At 39.0% G+C, this 19,982-nt stretch overlaps 1 protein-coding gene across 1 annotated transcript in view; it reads right to left on the bottom strand.

The window, feature by feature from the left end:
* TINAG (tubulointerstitial nephritis antigen) overlaps positions 1 to 19,982 on the bottom strand; it is a 91,405-nt gene that overhangs the window by 65,792 nt on the left and 5,631 nt on the right. The window contains exons 2-4 of the mRNA XM_081519847.1: positions 18,277 to 18,340; positions 17,552 to 17,641; positions 8,205 to 8,319 (exon numbers count right to left, since the gene is read on the bottom strand). Coding sequence (XP_081375973.1) covers positions 8,205 to 8,319; positions 17,552 to 17,641; positions 18,277 to 18,340 — 269 coding nt within the window. The remainder of the gene's footprint in view (positions 1 to 8,204; positions 8,320 to 17,551; positions 17,642 to 18,276; positions 18,341 to 19,982) is intronic.

Below are 19,982 nucleotides of genomic sequence, written 5' to 3' on the forward strand. Positions count from 1 at the left end.
ACCTGATACCATATAATGTAGTAAAGCTACAGTCTTTAAATGTTTATTATTATTTATTTATTTGGCTGCATCGGGTCTGAGCTGTGGCATATGAACTCCTTAGCTACAGGTTTTAAATGTTATACCAGCCTTATTCGTGTTTTAATAGTTTCCAAATAGCTCCACCTAAGAGGTGATTCTTATTTGTGATAACTTTGTTAACTTCATTGTTCTTCCAGGGAATGCATAACAAAGCTATTAAAATCATATTTTTTAACTAAGTCAAGCAGAGAAATGAACTCTGACCTTCCCCATCTCTGTTTGAAAACAGTATCTTTTATTCAAAATATTTGCAATATTTATAATAGGATATAACTCAGGGAAGCCTCTTAAAGTTATCTCTCAAATTCGATACACTTGAACTTGCTGCCTGAGAAACAATCAGGTACAGAGCTGTTTATTTGATTAGATTAGACTTGACATGATTTGATTTGATTTGATTTAGGAGCAGAGTAGAATTTTCAGGTTCACCAGAAATACATAAAGTCCATCAGGGCCGATAAATCCAGAACAACACTCTATTTATGAAATAAAATGCTCTAAATAATGAAGCCTTTCATTATTTAGCCCTTACAGAATCTACCTGTTTCAGAAATCTGCTATTCTCCCAAGGTTAATGCAAGGAAGAAAGAACAAATTTATATATTACATAATAACATTTCTGTTATGCTCAACTATATCTATTATAACTGTGTGGTAAGTACTTCCTATTCATCATTTCATGGACTTCTCACAGACCTGTGAGCTGGGTTCCTCTGCTGTAACCATTTAAGCCAGACTGAATAGGACCCAAGCACAGAGAATGCAGAGCTCATGTCCATCAGGGCATATGAAACATAGCCATGTGACTAAATGCACTGCCTAGATGTACCTATCAACAGACCACTGAAGCCCATTATACAGAGTGAAGTAAGCCAGAAAGAAAAGCACCAATACAGTATACTAATGCATATATGTGGAATTTGAAAGATGGTAACGATAACCCTATATGCGAGACAGAATAAGAGACACAGATGCATAGAACAGTCTTATGGACTCTGAGGGAGAAGGTGAGGGTGGGACGTTCTGAGAGAATAGCATTGAAACATGTGTATTATCATATATGAAACAGAGCACCATCCCAGGTTTGATGCATGAGACAAATGCTCAGGGCTGGGGCAATGGGATGACCCAGAGGGATGGGATGGGGAGGGAGGTGGGAGTGGGGTTCAGGATGGGGAACACATGTAAATCCATGGCTGATTCATGTCAATGCATGGCAAAAACCACTACAATATTGTAAGTAATTAGCCCCCAACTAAAATAAATGAATTAAAAAAAAACAGACCTCAACTGTGTTGCTTCTGTTGGTTTCAAAGGACCTCAGTTTTCAGTTCAGTCGCTCAGTCCTGTCTGACTCTTTGCGACCCCATGGATAGAAGCATGCCTGGCTTCCCTGTCCATCACCAACTCCCAAAGTTGCATGCCAATTTTGCCTACAATCATAATAACTGTTTTCTTTCCGAGACACTGAGAAAGCTTTGTTTTATCTCTGGATGTATTTCTGCTCCCTCCAGCATGTTTCTTTCAATATTTTAGCATCTCCTAAGTGTGTTCTGTGGAATATAAATCCTGTGGAATATTAGCCATTATTATAAGCAAAGGAGAAAAGGTTCTATGATGTCATGAGTTTAGGAAACATGGGGTTAAAAAATAAAAGGCCAATAAAGGAAGAGTTCTCTTCAGTATATTAATGAATAGTGTGACTCTTTGGAAGAAAGATACACCATTTCACAAATATATTTGACCACAGATAGGACACCTTTATTCCAAACCTTGCAGGATTGATGGTTAATGGCACAAATGTTGAGAAATATTGAAATAAGTTTCTATGTTTTCTAACATGTTTTAACTGTGTTTTTAACAGTTTCTAACCTATTTTACTACCATAAAGAGAAAAAAAGTCTTAAGTGGTAGAATTTAAACTTGCAGGGCACTATGATCTTCTGAAGACCAGCTCCCCATCAGTCCCACTGTGAATTTATTAAGACAACACACAAAGTCCCAATGGGCTGACAGAGAATTGTTGGTTCATCTAATTTAGAGGAAAACAATTTGGAAAAGAGTTGTTCAATCAAGACATTATTTTGAATAATCTCAAGAAAGCACCTTTAAGAAAAAGTTAGGCAAAGGTTGATCAGCCGATGTCACTTGACTTGACGCTAGACATAATTCTAAAGTGGGCAGAAGTGAGTCTTCCTACAAAACAAGCATCTGCGTGGTCTAGTCAGGACCCTCTTGGCCTCTTTCTTTCCCCTCTCTCACTTCCTCTCATTGAGTCTGCTTGTTCCAGGGAAAACAATCAGTTTTTGTTTCCTTTTGTCTGCTCACAGTTAGGACTGTCATCCAGGAAGGGCTACCAAAATGTTTAAGTTAGATTCTTTCTAACCTCCCATGATCAGTATATTCTATTCCTCATTGTTACACATCGCAGTCTACAAAAATTCATTTGGGTTGAATTAATTCATACAGATTAACCAGTTTTTTCAAATTTATATGATCATGGAACTCTTTGTAGAATACCTGTTGATAAGCCTGTAACAGCTCAGAAGACATATTATGGGAATAGTGGCTTCAATCAAGCCATGAAGCCAGGAAGCCAGCTAGAGAAGAGAAGAGCTTTCCCAGGAACCAGGAATGATTCACAGTTCACCTTTCCCACTCAAGATAAAGAATATGATAAATCTCAGCTCTCCTCCAGGTAATGTGCTCAAGGAAAAAGATATGGCTGGGGCTGGTGATGCAGGGTTCTCAGAAAAAAGCATCCTTACTGTTGGTAACCGCCTATCCAGTTAGTACAGTTAGTATGTAACACATCATCATATGTTGAAAATTGTTTTAAAAAATGTGGGGGAGGGGGAGTTATCCAGAAACAAACACACACAAAATGATTCATTTCCACTGTATTCAGAGCCCCTTTGATGTATTGGGAGTATTTTGTATCATATGTAGTCACCAGACTAAGAATTAACCTATTTTTAAAGCTCTTTCTGTACTTTAACTCAGTTCATTTGATCCCGTGTTGTTCACTGAAGTACTTGTGATGTTTCTGATTTTCTAATATTTGACCAGATATCAGGACAATTTCAACACTCAGAAATTTTTTGAAGAGACTTCAGCCCTCAAGCTACCGTGCCTTGGAAATGGGAAGCTATTTCCTTGCTTTGTATCATAAGTGGGTAACAGAACTCTTACAGATCAGCCAAATTTTCCTTATTGCCTTCCTGGAATTACTTGGCAACTTTATTACATTGATTCATAGTGCTAGGGAGTTTAAATTCTCCCAAAGCACTAATCGTTTTTCATTTAAATATCACTTTAGTGACTTTTATGCAAACAAATCCCCAGGAGCCAATAAGTGATTTAGAATTAGATTTCCTTTTTCTATGCTATAAACTGTGGCAACCTGAGAAAGAAATGTACCTCATTTCCCCTAGAATATAAAATACTCTAAGTTGCAAGAAAATAGAGCTTCAAAAGATATGTTAGAAACAATTCAGAGAAAATGTATATTGACACCTAAATGAGTATTTGGCTTAGTGGGCCCTCACTAGAAGCAAGGGGAAAGTATTCCTTATAAAGGGGATGAATTGCTTATTTTCCCAAACAATTCTGTCTCTTTTTATCCAGATAAGAACAAAAATGAAAAAGAAAACAACCAGGAAAAAGTACCTCTTTTCCAACTGATCATATAATTAAGTGACTCCAAGCTATGATATCTTCTAAAGATGTTATAACTTACTGATTGTAGAAAAAAATCCAAAAATATATCTATTGTAGCTATTCAGTCACTCAGTTGTGTCTGACTCTTTGCAACCCCATGGACTGCAGCATGCCAGGCATCCCTGTCCATCACCATCTCCCAGAGTTTGCTCAAACTCATATTCATTGAATCAGTGATGCCACCCAACCGTCTCGTCCTCTGTCATCCCCTTCTCCTCTTGCCTTCAATCTTTCCCAGCAACAGGGTCTTTTCCAATGAGTTGGCTCTTCTCATCAGTGACCAAAGTATTGGAGTTTCAACATCAGTCCTCCCAAAGAATATTCAGGATTTATTTCCTTTAGGATTGACTGGCTTGATCTCCTTGAAGTCTAAGGGACTCTCAAGAGTCTTCTCCAACGCCACAGTTCAAAAACATCAATTCTTTGGTGTTCAACCTTCTTTATGGTCCAACTCTCACATGCATACATGACTACTGGAAAAACCATAGCTTTAACTAAAGGGACCCTTGTAGGTAAAATAATATCTCTGCTTTTCAGTACACGGTAGGTTTGCCATAGTTTTTCTTCCAAGGAGCAAACATCTTTTAATTTCATGGCTGCAGTCACCATCTGCAGTGATTTTGGAGCCCAAGAAAATAAAGTCTGTCACTGTTTCCATTGTTTCCCCATCTATTTGCCATGAAATGATGGGACCAGATGCCATGATCTTAGTTTCCTGAATGTTGGGTTTTAAGACAACTTTTTCACTCTCCTCTTTCACTTTCATCAAGAGGTTCTTTAGTTCCTCTTCATTTTCTGCCATAAGGATGGCGTCATCTGCATATCTGAGGTTATTGATATTTCTCCAGGAAATCTTGATTCCAGTTTGTGCTTCATCCAGCCCAGCATTTGGCATCACGTACTCTGCATTTAAGTTAAATAAACAGGGTGACAATATACAGCCTTGATGTACTCCCTTCCCAATATTGAACCAGTCCGTTGCTCCATGTCTGGTACTAACTGTTGCTTCTTGACCTGCATACAGATTTCTCAGGAGGCAGGTAAGGTGGTCTGGTATTCCCATCTCTTTAAGAATTTTCTACAGTTTGTTGTGATCCACACAGTCAATGGCTTTAGTGCCATCAGTGAAGCAGAAGTAGGTGTAGTCAATGAATCATATTTGCTGCTTAGAAATATATCTAAGCTGATCATTTCAGAAAGATATCTGGTTCCAAGATTAAAAGCCATTTTGCTACTTTGAAACTGAATGGGTGAAAGCTAACTGATTCTACAGGAACACTCAGTACCATTTGGGGGACAGATCTTTTAAAGCCCTGGCTTTGCCCATGATATGGAACTTAGATGTCTATCAATAGATAAATGGATAAAGAAGACATGGTATATATATATATATATATATATATATATATATATATATACATACATACAATGGAGTATTACTCAGATATAAAAAGGAACAAAATTGGGTCATTTATAGTGATGTGGATGAAGCTAGAGTCTGTCATACAGAGTGAAGTAAATCAGGAAGAAGAAAATATTGCATATTAATGTATATATTATGGAATCTAGAAAAACGCCACAGTCGAACCTATCTGCAAGGCAATGATAGAGCTGAAGACACAGAGAATGAAGCTGAACACAGGAGAGCGGGGAGTGGCTGAGATGAAGTGAGAGACTAGCTTTGACATATAGACAGTAACATGTATAAAACAGAGAGCAGGAAACTGCTTCTTGTCCACACGGTGAATTCTGCCCAGTGCTCTGTGATGACCTAGAGAGGTAAGATGGGAGGGGCAGGGAGGCTCAAGAGGGAGAGAGTAAATGTATACATATAGCTGATTCACGTTGTCAGACAGCAGAAGCTAACACATTGTAAAGCAATTCTACTAGAATAAAAAATTATGATAGTATAGTTCTGGCTCTGCCATTGAAGTAATTCTAGGTGGCTTCTCTCTACTTCAGTGTGACTTAGCCTCTCTCTTTCTCAGTATTCTTGTCTTTAAAACATAGATAATTACAGTACCCACTACATCAAGCCAAGAATTAGATGAGATAATGTATGAAAGTGCTAATAAGATTGCTTGGCACACAACTACTCAATCCATGGCGGCTATTATGATCTTTTCGCATACTGGTTATAATTTAGCCGAGTCTACTACTGGAATGTGGATTGGAATAATAACTCAGGGGATTACATCTTTCGAAAGCAAAGCACATTTAACGTTTAATGAGAAACTTGTGGATTTACAACTCATCCAACAGCAAACCGCAGCACTGCTTGCTCTCAAATGCTGAGAGCGTCTAGCCAGCCAGGAACTGATATCTTCATTGCAGAGTGAAGTGGCAGTTCTTTAGCAACCTGGGCATTTGTTCTTTGGGCTTTTTTAAGTTTAATTTTTATTTTATATTGGAGCATAATTGATTTTCCATGTTGTGTTAGTTTTAGCTGTACAGCAAAGTGATTCAGTTTGTCTATATGCAAATATTCATCCTTCTTCAGATCCTTTTTCCATGAAGTTTATTATTCATGGAAATAATATATCCAGAAACAATATATTCAGAATATTGAGTAGAGTTCCCTGAGATATTCAGGGTGTGTTTTGCTAGTCCCTCAGTCATATCTGACTATTTGAGACCTCATGGACTGTAGCCCTCCAGGCTCTTTTGTCCATGCAATGCTCCAGGCACGAATACTGGAGCGGGTTACCGCTCCCTTCTTCAGGGTATCTTCCTGACCCAGGGATTGAACCTGAATCTCCTGCATTGTAGACAGATTCCTTACTATCTGAGCCACCATGAAAGCCCAGAGATATGCAGCAGTCTTTTTTAATATACAAGGGCTTCCCAGGAAGCTCAGTGGTAAAGAATCAGCCTGATACTGCTGGATGCAAGAGACACGGGTGGCAAAGAGTCGGACCATGCAAGCACGCACACAGTGTGTATATGCTAACTCCAAACTCCTCATTTATCCCTCCTTTCCACCTTTCCCTTTTGGTAACCTTAAGTTTGTTTTTGAAGTAAGTCAGAGAAAGAAAAATATCATATGATATCACTTATATGTGGAATCTAAATACAATGCCCTGGGCATTTGTACAGGCTTTGAATATAATCAACATCTCACCTGAGAGGTCCTCACGTGGGGTGGTAAAGCTGCAGCTCTAAGTTAGACATTTGTGATAACTAGAGAAGAAGTCTCTTTATACAAGACACCTATGATCAGAAGATAACACCTCTCAGGAACGAAAGGGAAAACTAATTCAGTAGTACAGAGCACGAAGGTGTCAGGAAACGTGGCAATTTCATGAAGGAGTTTGCCAGCTCATCAGGCAAAGTTTGAAGGTGTTCTTTAAATGAAAAATGTGAGGATTTTTTTAAGATAAACTTTATTAATCATCAAAGCACACTCATCTGCTGTTACTGGCATTTATTTTCTTTTAATTTCATAATGGAGAGTCCAAGGGAGCCATCAAAACTCTCTTTTGATGAATTCACAAAATAACTAAGTTTACTTAAAAAAAAGATAAATAAGGACAATTAATGACTTGCTTACACACTGAGTCACTGGAAAGCCAATTATCAGAAACACGAATTTCTCTGAAATGATTAGCAGTGTAAAAGGACACACAATCATCCTTGAAGAGACTATATCTAAATGATATTAGTGAACTTTCAAAGTCCACATGAAAATTTTGAGGGGAGTAACAACCATTTTGTGGAAAGGTGTTTTGTTTTTTTTTTTAATTTGTATGACAAAATTATCTCAGAATGCTCAAAACTCACTATTTCAGTTATTTTAAATGACCTTATTTGCAAAGCAGAAATAGAGACAGAGGTGTAGAGAACAAACCTGTGGACATCAAGAGGGGAAAGGGGGTTGAGTGGAGGGGTTGGGAGACTGAGGCGGACATAGACACTGTTGGCACGATGTGTAGACAGATACTGAGGAGAGCCTGCTGTATAGCTGAGTGGACCTACTCAGTGCTCTGTGTGGCCTGAATGGGGAGGAAATCCAAAAGAGAGGGGATACATGTGAATGTGGGCTTCCCCTGTGTCTCAGTGGTAAAGAATTCACCTGCAATACAGGAGACACAGATGACGTGGATTGGATCTCTGGGTCAGGAAGTTTCCCTGGAAGGGGAAATGGCAACCCACTCCACTATTCTCGCCTGAAAAATCTCATGGACAGTGGAGCCTGGTGGGCTACAGTCCAAAGGGTCAGAGAAAGTCAGACACCTCTGAATGCCAATTATAGCTGATTCACTTTGCTTATAGTAGAAACTAACACAATATTGTAAAGCAACTATACTCCAATGAAAGTTAATTTTAAAAATTGCTTTAAATGCACCTGTGAACACACTTGTACAAACACACATATACATGAATCAAACTGAGCACATACTTACTGTCACTTCGTTCATGCTCAGAAGCATGGGGCTGGGTGGCAAGGTGCCAAGGCGGTATTTGAAACCCTCCTCTAAAGTCATTCCCCAGAACTGGCTATAGTTCTGAGCTGTCCATCTGCCTTACAAATGAAAGAGAAAAAACAGGTACAGGTTGTATGATGTCACTTTCATCAATATAAGTTCATATGTTTTTCTGAAATTATACAGAAACAAGTCTGACAAAATTGGAGCCATTACTGAAAGCTAGATATTTGTTATATTAATGATGCATTATTGATCACTCTAATATGGAAGCATATCACTCTTCTTAAATTAGGTCTATGTCAATGATTTAAATAACTCATATAAGGAAACTAAGGCTGTATCAACACAGACTAAATTTAAGAATATGGAATCTCTACTTACAGTGAAGGGATTTTAGTAACAAGGCCAATATATGTAGTTTCTTTTAAAAATCATTAAATGCATTTTAGAAAAAAGCTTGAATGTTCAGGAATGTATATAAAGGTTAAATAAGGTAATGTTTTATTTATAATTTAGATTTGAAAAGAAGCTGTGTAAAAAGAAGTATCCATGAAAAATTGAGGATAAAATAGTTACACTTAAAAAGATTACAGCAATGCTAGTTAAATTTTATTGAAATGTTTTATTTAAATATTAAAATAGTCTATTACATATAAATAAATTAATTTGTGTTAAGTGCCCAATAGTCTTAGTCATTATTAACAATAATATGAATTCAATTGATGTAAAATTAGATAACAAAAAAGCACCTACTTTTCTAGAAACATATTTCATGCCTTACATAGAAAAGGAAGCTTTGTTTTCAAAATCTAATGTTGATATTTGAAGAAAATTCCTTAAGAGATGATAGGAGATGACAAATGAAAAAGATGAAAAGTGATTTAATCAATTTCAATTAATTTAATCAGAAAAAGATGAAAATAACTTAATCAATGTTGTTTGAATTAGCCACAACTTGAGGACACTATTTTTTCAGTACTTAAGTCAAATCTAAACTTTATCCTGTTGTGCTTATCACCAAAATTGCTTATAATGTGAAAGGGTCTAAGGTATGATTCAAGATACAACTTAATTTTCAATAATATGCCTGACAAGTTAATGTTTTTCTTTTATAAGATCTGTTATCTCATAAAACCTTAAGCAACTTTGAGCCACAATTTTTAAATATAATCTCCATCATCCAAGGAATTTCAATAAGGAAATTTCTGAATATATTAGATACTGCAGCCTTTATTTAAGAGACTACCAGGACCAGCCTTAGGCAAAATCATGATGTCAATAAAGTATGTTTTTGGTGCTCTACACTAGTAGTCTTCAAACACTGAGATATTTGTGGGTCTTTTAACTAATCATTCAATTTAGTAAACAGGGATCAATATTTTAAAAGATAGAATATAGGAAAAACAACAGGAAATATTAGAGTTTATCAGACAAGAGTGAGAGTAGGTACTATTTCTATACATTTAAGTATATGTATAGGTGAAAACACACGTGTGTGAAAACACTGTGTGTGTGTGTGTTGTTGTTTAGTCACTAAGTCGTGTCTGATTCTTTTGTGACCCCATGGACTGTAGCCCACCATGCTCCTCTGCCCATGGGATTTCTCAGGCAACAGTCTGGAGTGGGTGGCCATTTCTTTCTCCAGGGTATCTTCCCAACCCAGGAATCAAACCCTCATTTCCTGCATTGGCAGGCAGATTCTTTACCGCTGAACCACCAGGGAACCCTGTATATTATATATCTTTTAAAAAATATATGTATTTAAATATTAAATAAATATTTAAAATATTTTTGCACATATATATTTTCTAAAAAAAATAATTTTCCATTATGGTTTATTCCAAGATATTGAATATATTTCCCTGTGCTACACAGTAGAACTTTGTCATTATCCATTCTATATGTAACAGTTTGCATCTACTAACTCCAAACTCCCAATCCATCTCTCCCCTACCCTGCCTCCCGGTTGGCCACCACAAATCTATTTTCTATGTCTGTCATCACTTTTCAAGTTAGCATTTACTGAACCTTCTTAATTTATCGATCATATTCTCCAATAAACACTGGGAACATAGAAATAAATAAACTTTTCAAACTTCAAAAATCTCATACCCTAAAAAACTACAAAGAGAGAAATGACTTCAGTTTGTGTTATTTATTAGCAGTAGGTTAAACCCTGATCAGAGTAGAGAATTGAAACATAACTCTGCCTGAAGCAGTTCAAACAATTTTTTACAGACAGAGACTTTTTAGTGCTCATCCTAGAAGAATGAGAATGAGTTAGGTGGCCAAATGTGGGAGAAGATAGAATTTATTCTAAACAAAGGCAATTCTGGAGCAAAGCAGATTTGAAATTGGGAAGCACATTTAGCAAAGAGGAGATATGTAATGCTTAAACAATGAGAGAGACCAGAAAGACAGGCTGGAAAGAGTGTAAATGATGAGGGGGTAAAGCATTTGGGCCAAATTGTTATTTATGCAGAGGAGCATAATTATGTTCTAAAGCAATGGAGTGTTATTGAAGAGTTTTCAAGAACAAGAGTAACAGAAGCAAGGCTTTGTTTTAGAAGGATAGCCATGAAAAGAATAAAGGATTGGTTTGAGGTTTCGTTAGACTGGAAACAAAAGAAAAAGTCAGACCACTTCAAACTAGGCTTGATCAAGAAATGCACTAGAATATAGCATAGAAATATAGGAAATCAATTTCTAAAATAAGCTTTGTGAGAAAAATAAGAGCCTAGTGACCGAGAATGAGAGGGCAAAAGCCTGAAACTAACTTTGGATTTTCTGGTTGACAAGGTAGAGGGAGCTGCCAGTAACCAAGGACAAGTCAAAGGCTAATCTTTTTTGTTTGGGGTATTTTTGATTTGACACATCATTGAGAAACCAGGACCAACTGATTCAACAGACTAGATTTCGAGTTCACAATAAAAAATCAGGTTTAGCAATGCAATAGATTAAAAATGGGTACAACTTCTTTGTGGCTCTTCCCATTAAGAAATGGAGTTCATTTCTCCAACTGTTGAAAGTGAGCTGGCCTGGTGACTTGCTCTGCTCAATAGAAAGCAGTAAAAGTGGCAACTTGAAAATTTCAAGCCTTGGCCTCTGAAGGGGCCATTTCTAGCTTGAACACTGTCATTATAAGAAGAAGCCAAGGCTGTCCTCCTGGAGACAACATGGGCCCCCAGCAACCGGCACCAACCACCAGCCATGGGAGTGAGGCCACCTAGGCAGTGCAGGCCAGCTAAGGCTCCAGATGTCTGTGGACACGTGACTAATCCAAGGGAAGGCCAGGAGAGCCTCAGCTAAGCCCATCCTGCATTGCTGATGGGAACAGAAAAATAAAGCCATGGCTGTACATGTGTTCCCCATCCTGGACCCCCCTCCCACCTCCCTCCCTACCCCATCCCTCAGGGTCATCCCAGTGCTCCGGCCCGGAGTACCCTGTCTCATGCATCGAACCTGGACTGGAGATCTATTTCACTTATAATAATATACATGTTTCAATGCTATCCTCTCAAATCATCCCACCCTCGCCTTGCCCCACAGAGTCCATAAGTCTGTTCTTTACATCTGTGTCTCTTTTGCTGTCTCGCATACAGAGTCATCATTACCATCTTTCTAAATTCCATATATATGCGTTAATATACTGCATTGGTGTTTTTCTTTCTGACTTACTTCACTCTGGATAGGCTCCAGTTTCATCCACCTCATTAGAACTGATTCAAATGCATTCTTTTTAATAGCTGAGTAATATTCCATTGTGTATATGTACCAGTGTATATATACAGTTTTCTTATTCATTCATCTGCCAATGGACATCTAAGTTGCTTCCATGTCAATGTATGGCAAAAACCACTACGATATTGTAAAGTAATTAACCTCCAATTAAAGCAAATAAATTAATTTAACAAAAAAAGAAAAATAAATAAATAAAGCTTGTGCCCCTGTTTGAGTTTCCTGAGCCATACAGCAAATTCCCTTTGGCTATCTATTTCACATATAGTAATGTAAGGTAAGTTTCCATGTTACCGTATCAACCTAGAGGGGTGGGATGTGGAGACAGATGGGAGGGAGTTTCAAAAGGGAGGAGATATATGTATACCTATGGCTGATTCATGTTGAGGTTTAACAGAAAACAGCAAAATTCTGTAAAGCAATTATCCTTCAATAAAAAATAAATTAATTAAAAAAAAGATCCCACATACTGCAAGGTGCAGCCAAAATAAAGAGAACTCTTAAAAAAAAAAAATAAAACTTGTGGTTTTAAGCTACTAAATTCTGAAGTGAGCTTGTTACACAGCATCAGATAACTGAGACTGTCTCTTTCTCCCTTCCTTCCACTAACTTGCTGGTTATCACTTGTGCTGCGAATTTGGGATTTACAACAGCCCTATCATTAGAAAACCTTTTACCAAGCTATGACATGTAGGCTCCTCAGCTGGATTGTAAATTCCTCTAAGACATTATTTATTTGTATCCTCAGCAGTGCCAAAAGGGAAACACATGTTTTGTTAATATTAATTGCATGAAAACATAGTACACGGAATAAATAAACACCAAAGTAGGTTATGCAGAATGAATAAAGGCTTGGATCTAAATACTACCAAGTTGCCAGAAATAAATGCTTTAAAGCAAAGGTTGCATATATTTGCTTGTAGGTTATTTTTTAAAGAGCCTAAAATAGACACTGAATGATATAAAATGATTTCATTTTCACACATGAAAGCAACTTGAACATCAGAAACAGTAAATATCTGAGAATTAGAACTTTCTTTTAAATTCAAGGACTTACTACACTCTTTTTCTACCCTGGTAAATAATTTTAGTGTTAGCCCTTTTCTTCATCCGTCATCTCTTTTACTTATCTCTTGTGGGCAGAGAGCAAGTTGGCCAAGATGGTGTGGTCAGGCTGTCTCGCCCCATGTTTTGTAAATAATGACTGTGTAACAGCAGAGATCATTTACAGCACTGCACATGCATGTCACGAGGTACTCAATTGGTCACAGGTTGTATGCAGCACACACATATGTGAGCTCCACCCATAAGGTGGGGGGAATTACTGTGATGTCATGGCTGTGTCTGTTGGATCAGTCACAAGAGGAGAGACCTGTATGGCTGCTGCATCAGCCAGGAGAGAATACTGCTATGGCTGCTGAACCAGCCAAGAGAGAGGCTGTGTTATAGCTGCTGTGCCAGCCAGGAGAAAATAAATGTATCTGCAGTTCCTGTGGCCCCTCAAGTCTCCTTCCAGCCTCCTAGCTCATGCCTTGCCTTCCCTGGGTTCAAGGAACAGTGTACACAGTGAGATACAGCAAGACAGTTGGCATCACAAACAGGATGATCAGGGATACAATTGGCATAGTCGGTAGGATACCCAGTGGGTAGGGGACTCTGAGGCTCAACTGGATGGAGGAAGCCAGTGGCCACCAGATAGCATATGGCACTATGTGGCCTCTGTTCTCTTGACATGGGCTCCAGTGGAAGACTGGGACGTGGTGGATGGTTCACTGCATAGTATTGAAAAGGCGTTATAGGCAGTGAGTTCCCATAGGCCGAACAAGGCGGCACGAACTGCCTGGCACTGTGGGGTGGGTTTCCACAAAGGTCCGTCTAGTCAAGGCTATGGTTCTTCCAGTGGTCATGTATGGATGTGAGAGTTGGACTCTAAAGAAAGCTGAGCGCCGAAGAATTGATGCTTTTGAACTGTGGTGTTGGAGAAGACTCTTGAGAGTCCCCTGGACTGCAAGGAGATCCAACCAGTCCATCCTAAAGGAGATCAGTCCTGAATATTCATTGAAAGGACTGATGTTGAAGCTGAAACTTCAATCCTTTGGCCACCTGATGCGAAGGGCTGACTCATTTGAAAAGACCCTGACGCTGGGAAAGATTAGGAGCAGGAGAAGAAGGGGATGACAGAGGATGAGATGGTTGGATGGCATCACCGACATAATGCACATGGGTTTGGATAAATTCCAGGAGTTGGTGATGGACAGGGAGGCCTGGTGTGCTGCAGTTCATGGAGTTGCGAAGAGTCGGACACGACTGAGCGGCTAAACTGAACTGAACTGAAGGCGACTATTGATAGCGCTCTCTGTGATGCCATGCCGTGTGGAATGTACAGAGACACTTGGAAGATCTAGAGCAGCACATATTGGCTTTAGAGCAAGAACCCCGTGGCCCTGAAGAACCCAGCATCTCTGACAGCGAGGCGGTAAGTGACGGTGATGATGAACGTTATGAGACGGTGGGTCCCCGCTCGGCAGCGAGGCCCGTTGGGCAGCAGAAAGTGAAGTATGAGCAGCCTAAGGCCAAGGAGGAGGGGGGTCATCAAGGGACCCCAGTGTGACTGAGTTCATGACATATACTCAGGTGGAGTTGGTCGACTTGGGTGAGCAGTTTCAGCAAACGCACAGGAAACACTCGGCAGCATGGCTTTTGTGACTTCGGGACTCGGGGGTGGGCCCGGCGCCTGAGGCTTCTCAGGTTCTTACTGAGAGAAGTAGAGAGGCGGCGCGCAAGACGCCATTTTGAAAGTGCGAAGAGCCCGAAGGGGCCCGAGCTAGCAGGGGTCCCTCTGGGTTATGCAGATGCAAATGTGGGCTCATTTATGGGGAGGTGTACTGTAAAGGCTGCGTCCTATGTGTAGATTATACTGTACAGGCTGTGTCCTCAGATTGAGAAAAGTGTAATCATGTGGGTGGACTGTGAACACCACAAAAGATCCCTTCCTTGAGGGGTGGGCCTGGTGCCTCTGGAGGGTTTTGTGCATCCTTAGTAAAAATTCTGCAGGAGTGGAGTTGCCCCTGTGGAGGCTTTCCTGTAGTCTCACAAGCACAGACGGTGGACTGGACTTGGCCATGGACGATAACGTCACTCCACACGCGGTGGGTGGCTCTTCTAGCCCCATGAGGGCAAGGACTGCAACAGGAGTCCCAGGTGATACCCGGTGTTGGTTTTTGCTACGTATTGGGAATCTAACTGTTTGCTGTTGTAGCTACCGCTGTTGCAAGATGCAAATCCAAGGGTCAGTGTTACTGGCCAAGGGAATATCACAGATGGACGGCTCATAGAATGTGAGGCGAGAGGCCCTAAAGGGGTGGAGTGTGGGGAGAGAGCAGATTGGCCAAGATGGCGTGTCCAGGCTCTCTTAACCCACATTTTGTAAATAATGGCTGTGTAGCAGCTGAAATCATTTATAGCACTGCGCATGCACGTCATGAGATACTCAGCTGGTCCCGAATTGTGTGCGGTATGCATGTATGTGAGCTCCACCCGTAAAGTGGGGGGAGTTACTGCTGCCTCACGGCTGTGTCCATTGGATCAGTCACGATAGGAGAGAATTGTGCTCTGGCTGCTGAGCCCGCCAAGAGAGGCTGTGTTACGGCTGCTGTGCCCACCGGAGAGAATACACGTGTCTGCAGTTCCTGCGGCTCCTCGAGGCTCCTTCCAGCCTCTTAGCTTGCGCCTTGCCTACCCTGGGTTCAACGAACAGTGTGCACAGTGAGATACAGCAAGACAATTGGTGCCACAAGCAGGGAGATCAGCGATACTCCTCTTTTTCCCCTTTTGTCTGTGTATATTTTCTTTTGCTGCAATTTTATTTCACCTTTTTTTTTTGTTTGAGTCATCTATGTTTGCTACTAAAAGGTAAAGCCCATGCCTCTGAAATATTCCTAAAGTACTCGCAACAGTAAAAGAATGATGTAAAAATTCTTCCTTCCAGGGAGATAGCATTCCCAGTAGATCTAGACTCTTATATGACTTTCTTTACACATTGCTTTAGGCGGTGGTTTCTCTTGGGTTCTGTGACAGCAGAAAAGTTGGCTGCTTATCTTGGCTTCCTGGAGGTGTGTGATTGTTAGGTCAAGCATTTGAATCCTTTTAGGAACCTGATTCGGATAATCTCTCATGATGACATACTCTCACGTTCTTTTAATAATTTAAATATCACTTAGCCATGGAAAAGAATTGATTTTCCCTAGAAATACTTAAAATGTCATCATATCATCACCTAAAATATTGGTGAAACACATACTGCTGCTGCTGCTGCTAAGTTGCTTCAGTCGTGTCCGACTCTGTGTGACCCCATAGATGGCAGCCCACCAGGGTCCGCCGTCCCTGGGATTCTCCAGGCAAGAATACTGGAGTGGGTTGCCGTTTCCTTCTCCAGTGCATGAAAGTGAAAAGTGAAAGTGAAGTCGATCAGTCATCCGACTCTTAGCGATCCCATGGACTGTAGCCTACCAGGCTCCTCCGTCCATGGGATTTTCCAGGCAAGAGTACCGGAGTAGGGTGCCATTGCCATCTCCGAAACACACACAGAGGAGTTTAAAATGGTTTGAGAATATTAATATCAACAAATGTGACTTCTGTCTTTCATGTCTTCCAAGAAAATACTCAGGGTACATTGAAAATTAGTGTCCCATTGTGCTGGGAAACATACAGCTTAAGTGTGGAGAGAAATGATATTTTTAGTTTAAAAAATTCATTTGAGGATGACTTCACTTTTATAGTTGCTAGATAATAGATCTTTTCAAGTGAAATCTTTTCCTGAAGGTGGAAAATGTTATCAAGGGTAGAGAAATCCTGAGGCAGAAACCATTCAGCCATCCCTCTTCCTTTCAGTTCCATAAAGAAAGCCAGTGTTGGCATCTTCTCCTTATTCCTTCTATGTAAGTGGAAAAGTGACTTTACTAATCTATCAGAGCATCAAACAGTTATTTTCTTTAAGTGTCAATCAGCCCAAGTTTTTGTTTATTAGCAAAGTAAAATGGCCTGACCTTTCTTTTGACTCAACTGTGGGTGAAACTGGCTAGATATCAGTCATCTCAGTGGAACTGTCTAGATGGACTGGTCTTTTGGGGAATCCTCAAGATAAAATACTACTCTCTTAAGGTAAGACTCTGCACAGGATAGCTTGAGCATGTGATATGCTAGGTCAGGGCAAATGTGGAAGGAAAGAAGATAAACATGAATGAATCAGTTTGCTACTTTCTGATTTTGTCTGACTATTTCTTTAAACTAAATTTCCTCCTACACACCTCACTCATACCATGACACTGCTCCTTCCTGAATAATTTAAGACCATGCTCCATATTTCTCCTTTGTACATTTTAATTTTTATTATTTGAAGTTTACCTCTGTGTATTCCAATTTCACATGTCTTTCTATCTCCCTCTCCATTTCTCACACTCTTTGTGTTTGTCTTTTTTTAAGAATGATCTTTTTTGCAGGTAAGTGATAGGAACTACATTGTTTGAAACCTGAGGGGCAACAGGGAGGTGGGCACCAAAAATCCCAGAAAGCAAAATTTTTCTCACCCATAGTCTCCTTTATTGACATGTTCAATTAATCCTGGTTGAACAAGGCATACATGCTGGGAACATTTCCACTGCTGTCCTGAGCATGTGCTGTAAAAATACAAACATTATGAAAGTGACTTGGCCTTTTAGGAGTATATTTGCAAAATTAGTACCCGGAGTTGCACCTTGTTAAGGCATAAAATATATTTTTGATTAACGTTAACCATGTGACTATTTAATTCTTGACAAAAACAAATCACAACACATTCATTAACTACACTACAACGCAATATCTTCTACTCCAGGCGGTTAATAAATGAAATGACCACTCAGTCATTGAAGTTTGAAAATAGACGACAATGAAGACAGCAGGTTCAGTATGCGTAATTGGAAATTTTCTGCACGATAATGATTTTAAGGCAGTCTGATTATAATATATTTAGTTACTGTGCTCAAGGAAACATGATTTGATTTGCCTATAGTATATCAGAATGTTTGTAATTAATAGGTATGCTTAATGCACTGTCACTAACATCAAACTCAAACATTGAAAGAAATATTCATGTGTAGATTTTACACATCTATTAAAATTAAATATGCTCATAAAGACTGCTGATATGTCATATCTTATGATTCTGTGTATCTGTATTTAAACATATGTTTTGTTTCACAGATATTCCTTTTATTGGAAGAAAACAGACACAGACAATAGAATTCTGTTCTGTGCCACTTAAATTCATTACCAGGAATTGCAGTTTTCTTTAATTACTGATCCTTCTTCATAATGTTGACCATCTCTGTGGCAACCTGTCAACACAGCATGTAAACAAATCAAAATTCTAAATTGATTAAAAAAATGCATTCACATAACAAGTGCTCTAAAATTGTGTTTAGTTTTTTCAAATATGCAAAAATATTTGGTGCCAGTCTGACAGAAATCTACATGGGTTTTTGTCAGGGTTTATATATCCAATTTTTCTGGATTTGTTCCATGAGCTTCTGTCTTTGCACTGTGCATTTGTTCCAACTGAGAGGATTTGTAAACCATAGAAACTAGATTACTGAGGTATTAATCACTAAACACACTCAAAAAATAATTAATGTATTTAAATAGGTAAGCAGTAAAATAGTGTTTGAAATAATTAATAGCATTTCTCATCTTAAAATCTAATCAAGTCTCATGTGGATATAAAAACTTGCATATGATTAGAGGAAGGAGCTAAGGTTTTGGACCAAAATATGAAGCTATTTCAGCAAATTCAGCTTACAAAGAGAAACTCTATTTTTTTCTCCAGAATTTGAATCAGGAGAAAAGTTTATAAGATCGCAGCCCTTTGTGTTCTAAATCTAAATGTTCCTCAACTATTAACCAAAAAGTAAAGTGTTAGTTGGTCAGTTGTGTCCAACTCTTTGAATCCCCATGGACTGCAGCCCTCCAGTCTCCTGTGCCCATGGATTTCTCCAGGCAAGAATACTGGAGTGGGTAGCCATTCCCTTCTTCAGGGGATCTTCCCAGTCCAAGGATTGAACCTGGGTCTTCCACATTGCAGGAAAGTTCTTTATTGTCTGAGCCACCAGCAAAGTCACATTAACTGAAACTTTTTGCTAACTATTTTACCAGATTACAGAAACTACTCCAAAAAGATCAATAGTGAATTATCATTGCATGAAAACCAATCAGAAAGATACGATAAAATAGTGCCCTGTCCACAAACTAAATCCCTTTGTAAATATAACTTACACAAATTAATGAATTAGCAAAAGTAGCATAATTCACTCCTGTGTCACATGAAAACTTTTTTGATGGGAACATATCATTGAGAGATCACATCAATGGCCCCTAGTTAAATAAAATGAATTCTGACTTTTAAAAAAAAATTATTTGTTTTTAATTGGAGGATAATTGCTTTACAATATTGTGTTGGTTTCTGCCATACATCAACATGAATCAGACAGAGGCATACATATGTCCCTTCCCTCTAGAAGCTCCCTCCCACCTCTCACCCCATCCCACCCCTCTAGGAATTCTAACTTCTTACTGTATATAATAATAGGAGTAAATCTACATATTTAGAGAGCATTTCAAGGGACCTGGTTTAACTACAAGCCATAATGTCATAAAAGCAAATTTCAGATTAGCTATCTTCCAATTTTTCAAAAAATTGTTTCTCAGGAAACATTTACAGCTGCTTTCTTTCAGCAAGCACCATGTTCTCACAGTTTAATGTTTTGCTTAATGAATTTCGAATCTCCTTGTATTGGCATCTATCCATCACTTTTCCGTGGATTCCACCATCACAGGAAGAGAGAAGGAAAACATTTCTCTTGTGGCCCACAGGGGAGGGAATAGATTCAACTTTAAATCAAGTTCAGAGTTTTAATTACTACCCAGGATTAAACACTTTTTGTAAATAAATTTCTATGTTTGCAATTTACAAACACCCTAGAA

This window comes from Giraffa tippelskirchi, chromosome 8, assembly GCF_054371585.1.
Source record: "Giraffa tippelskirchi isolate mGirTip1 chromosome 8, T2T-mGirTip1v1.2.pri, whole genome shotgun sequence".
Classification (NCBI taxonomy): Eukaryota; Metazoa; Chordata; class Mammalia; order Artiodactyla; family Giraffidae; genus Giraffa; species Giraffa tippelskirchi.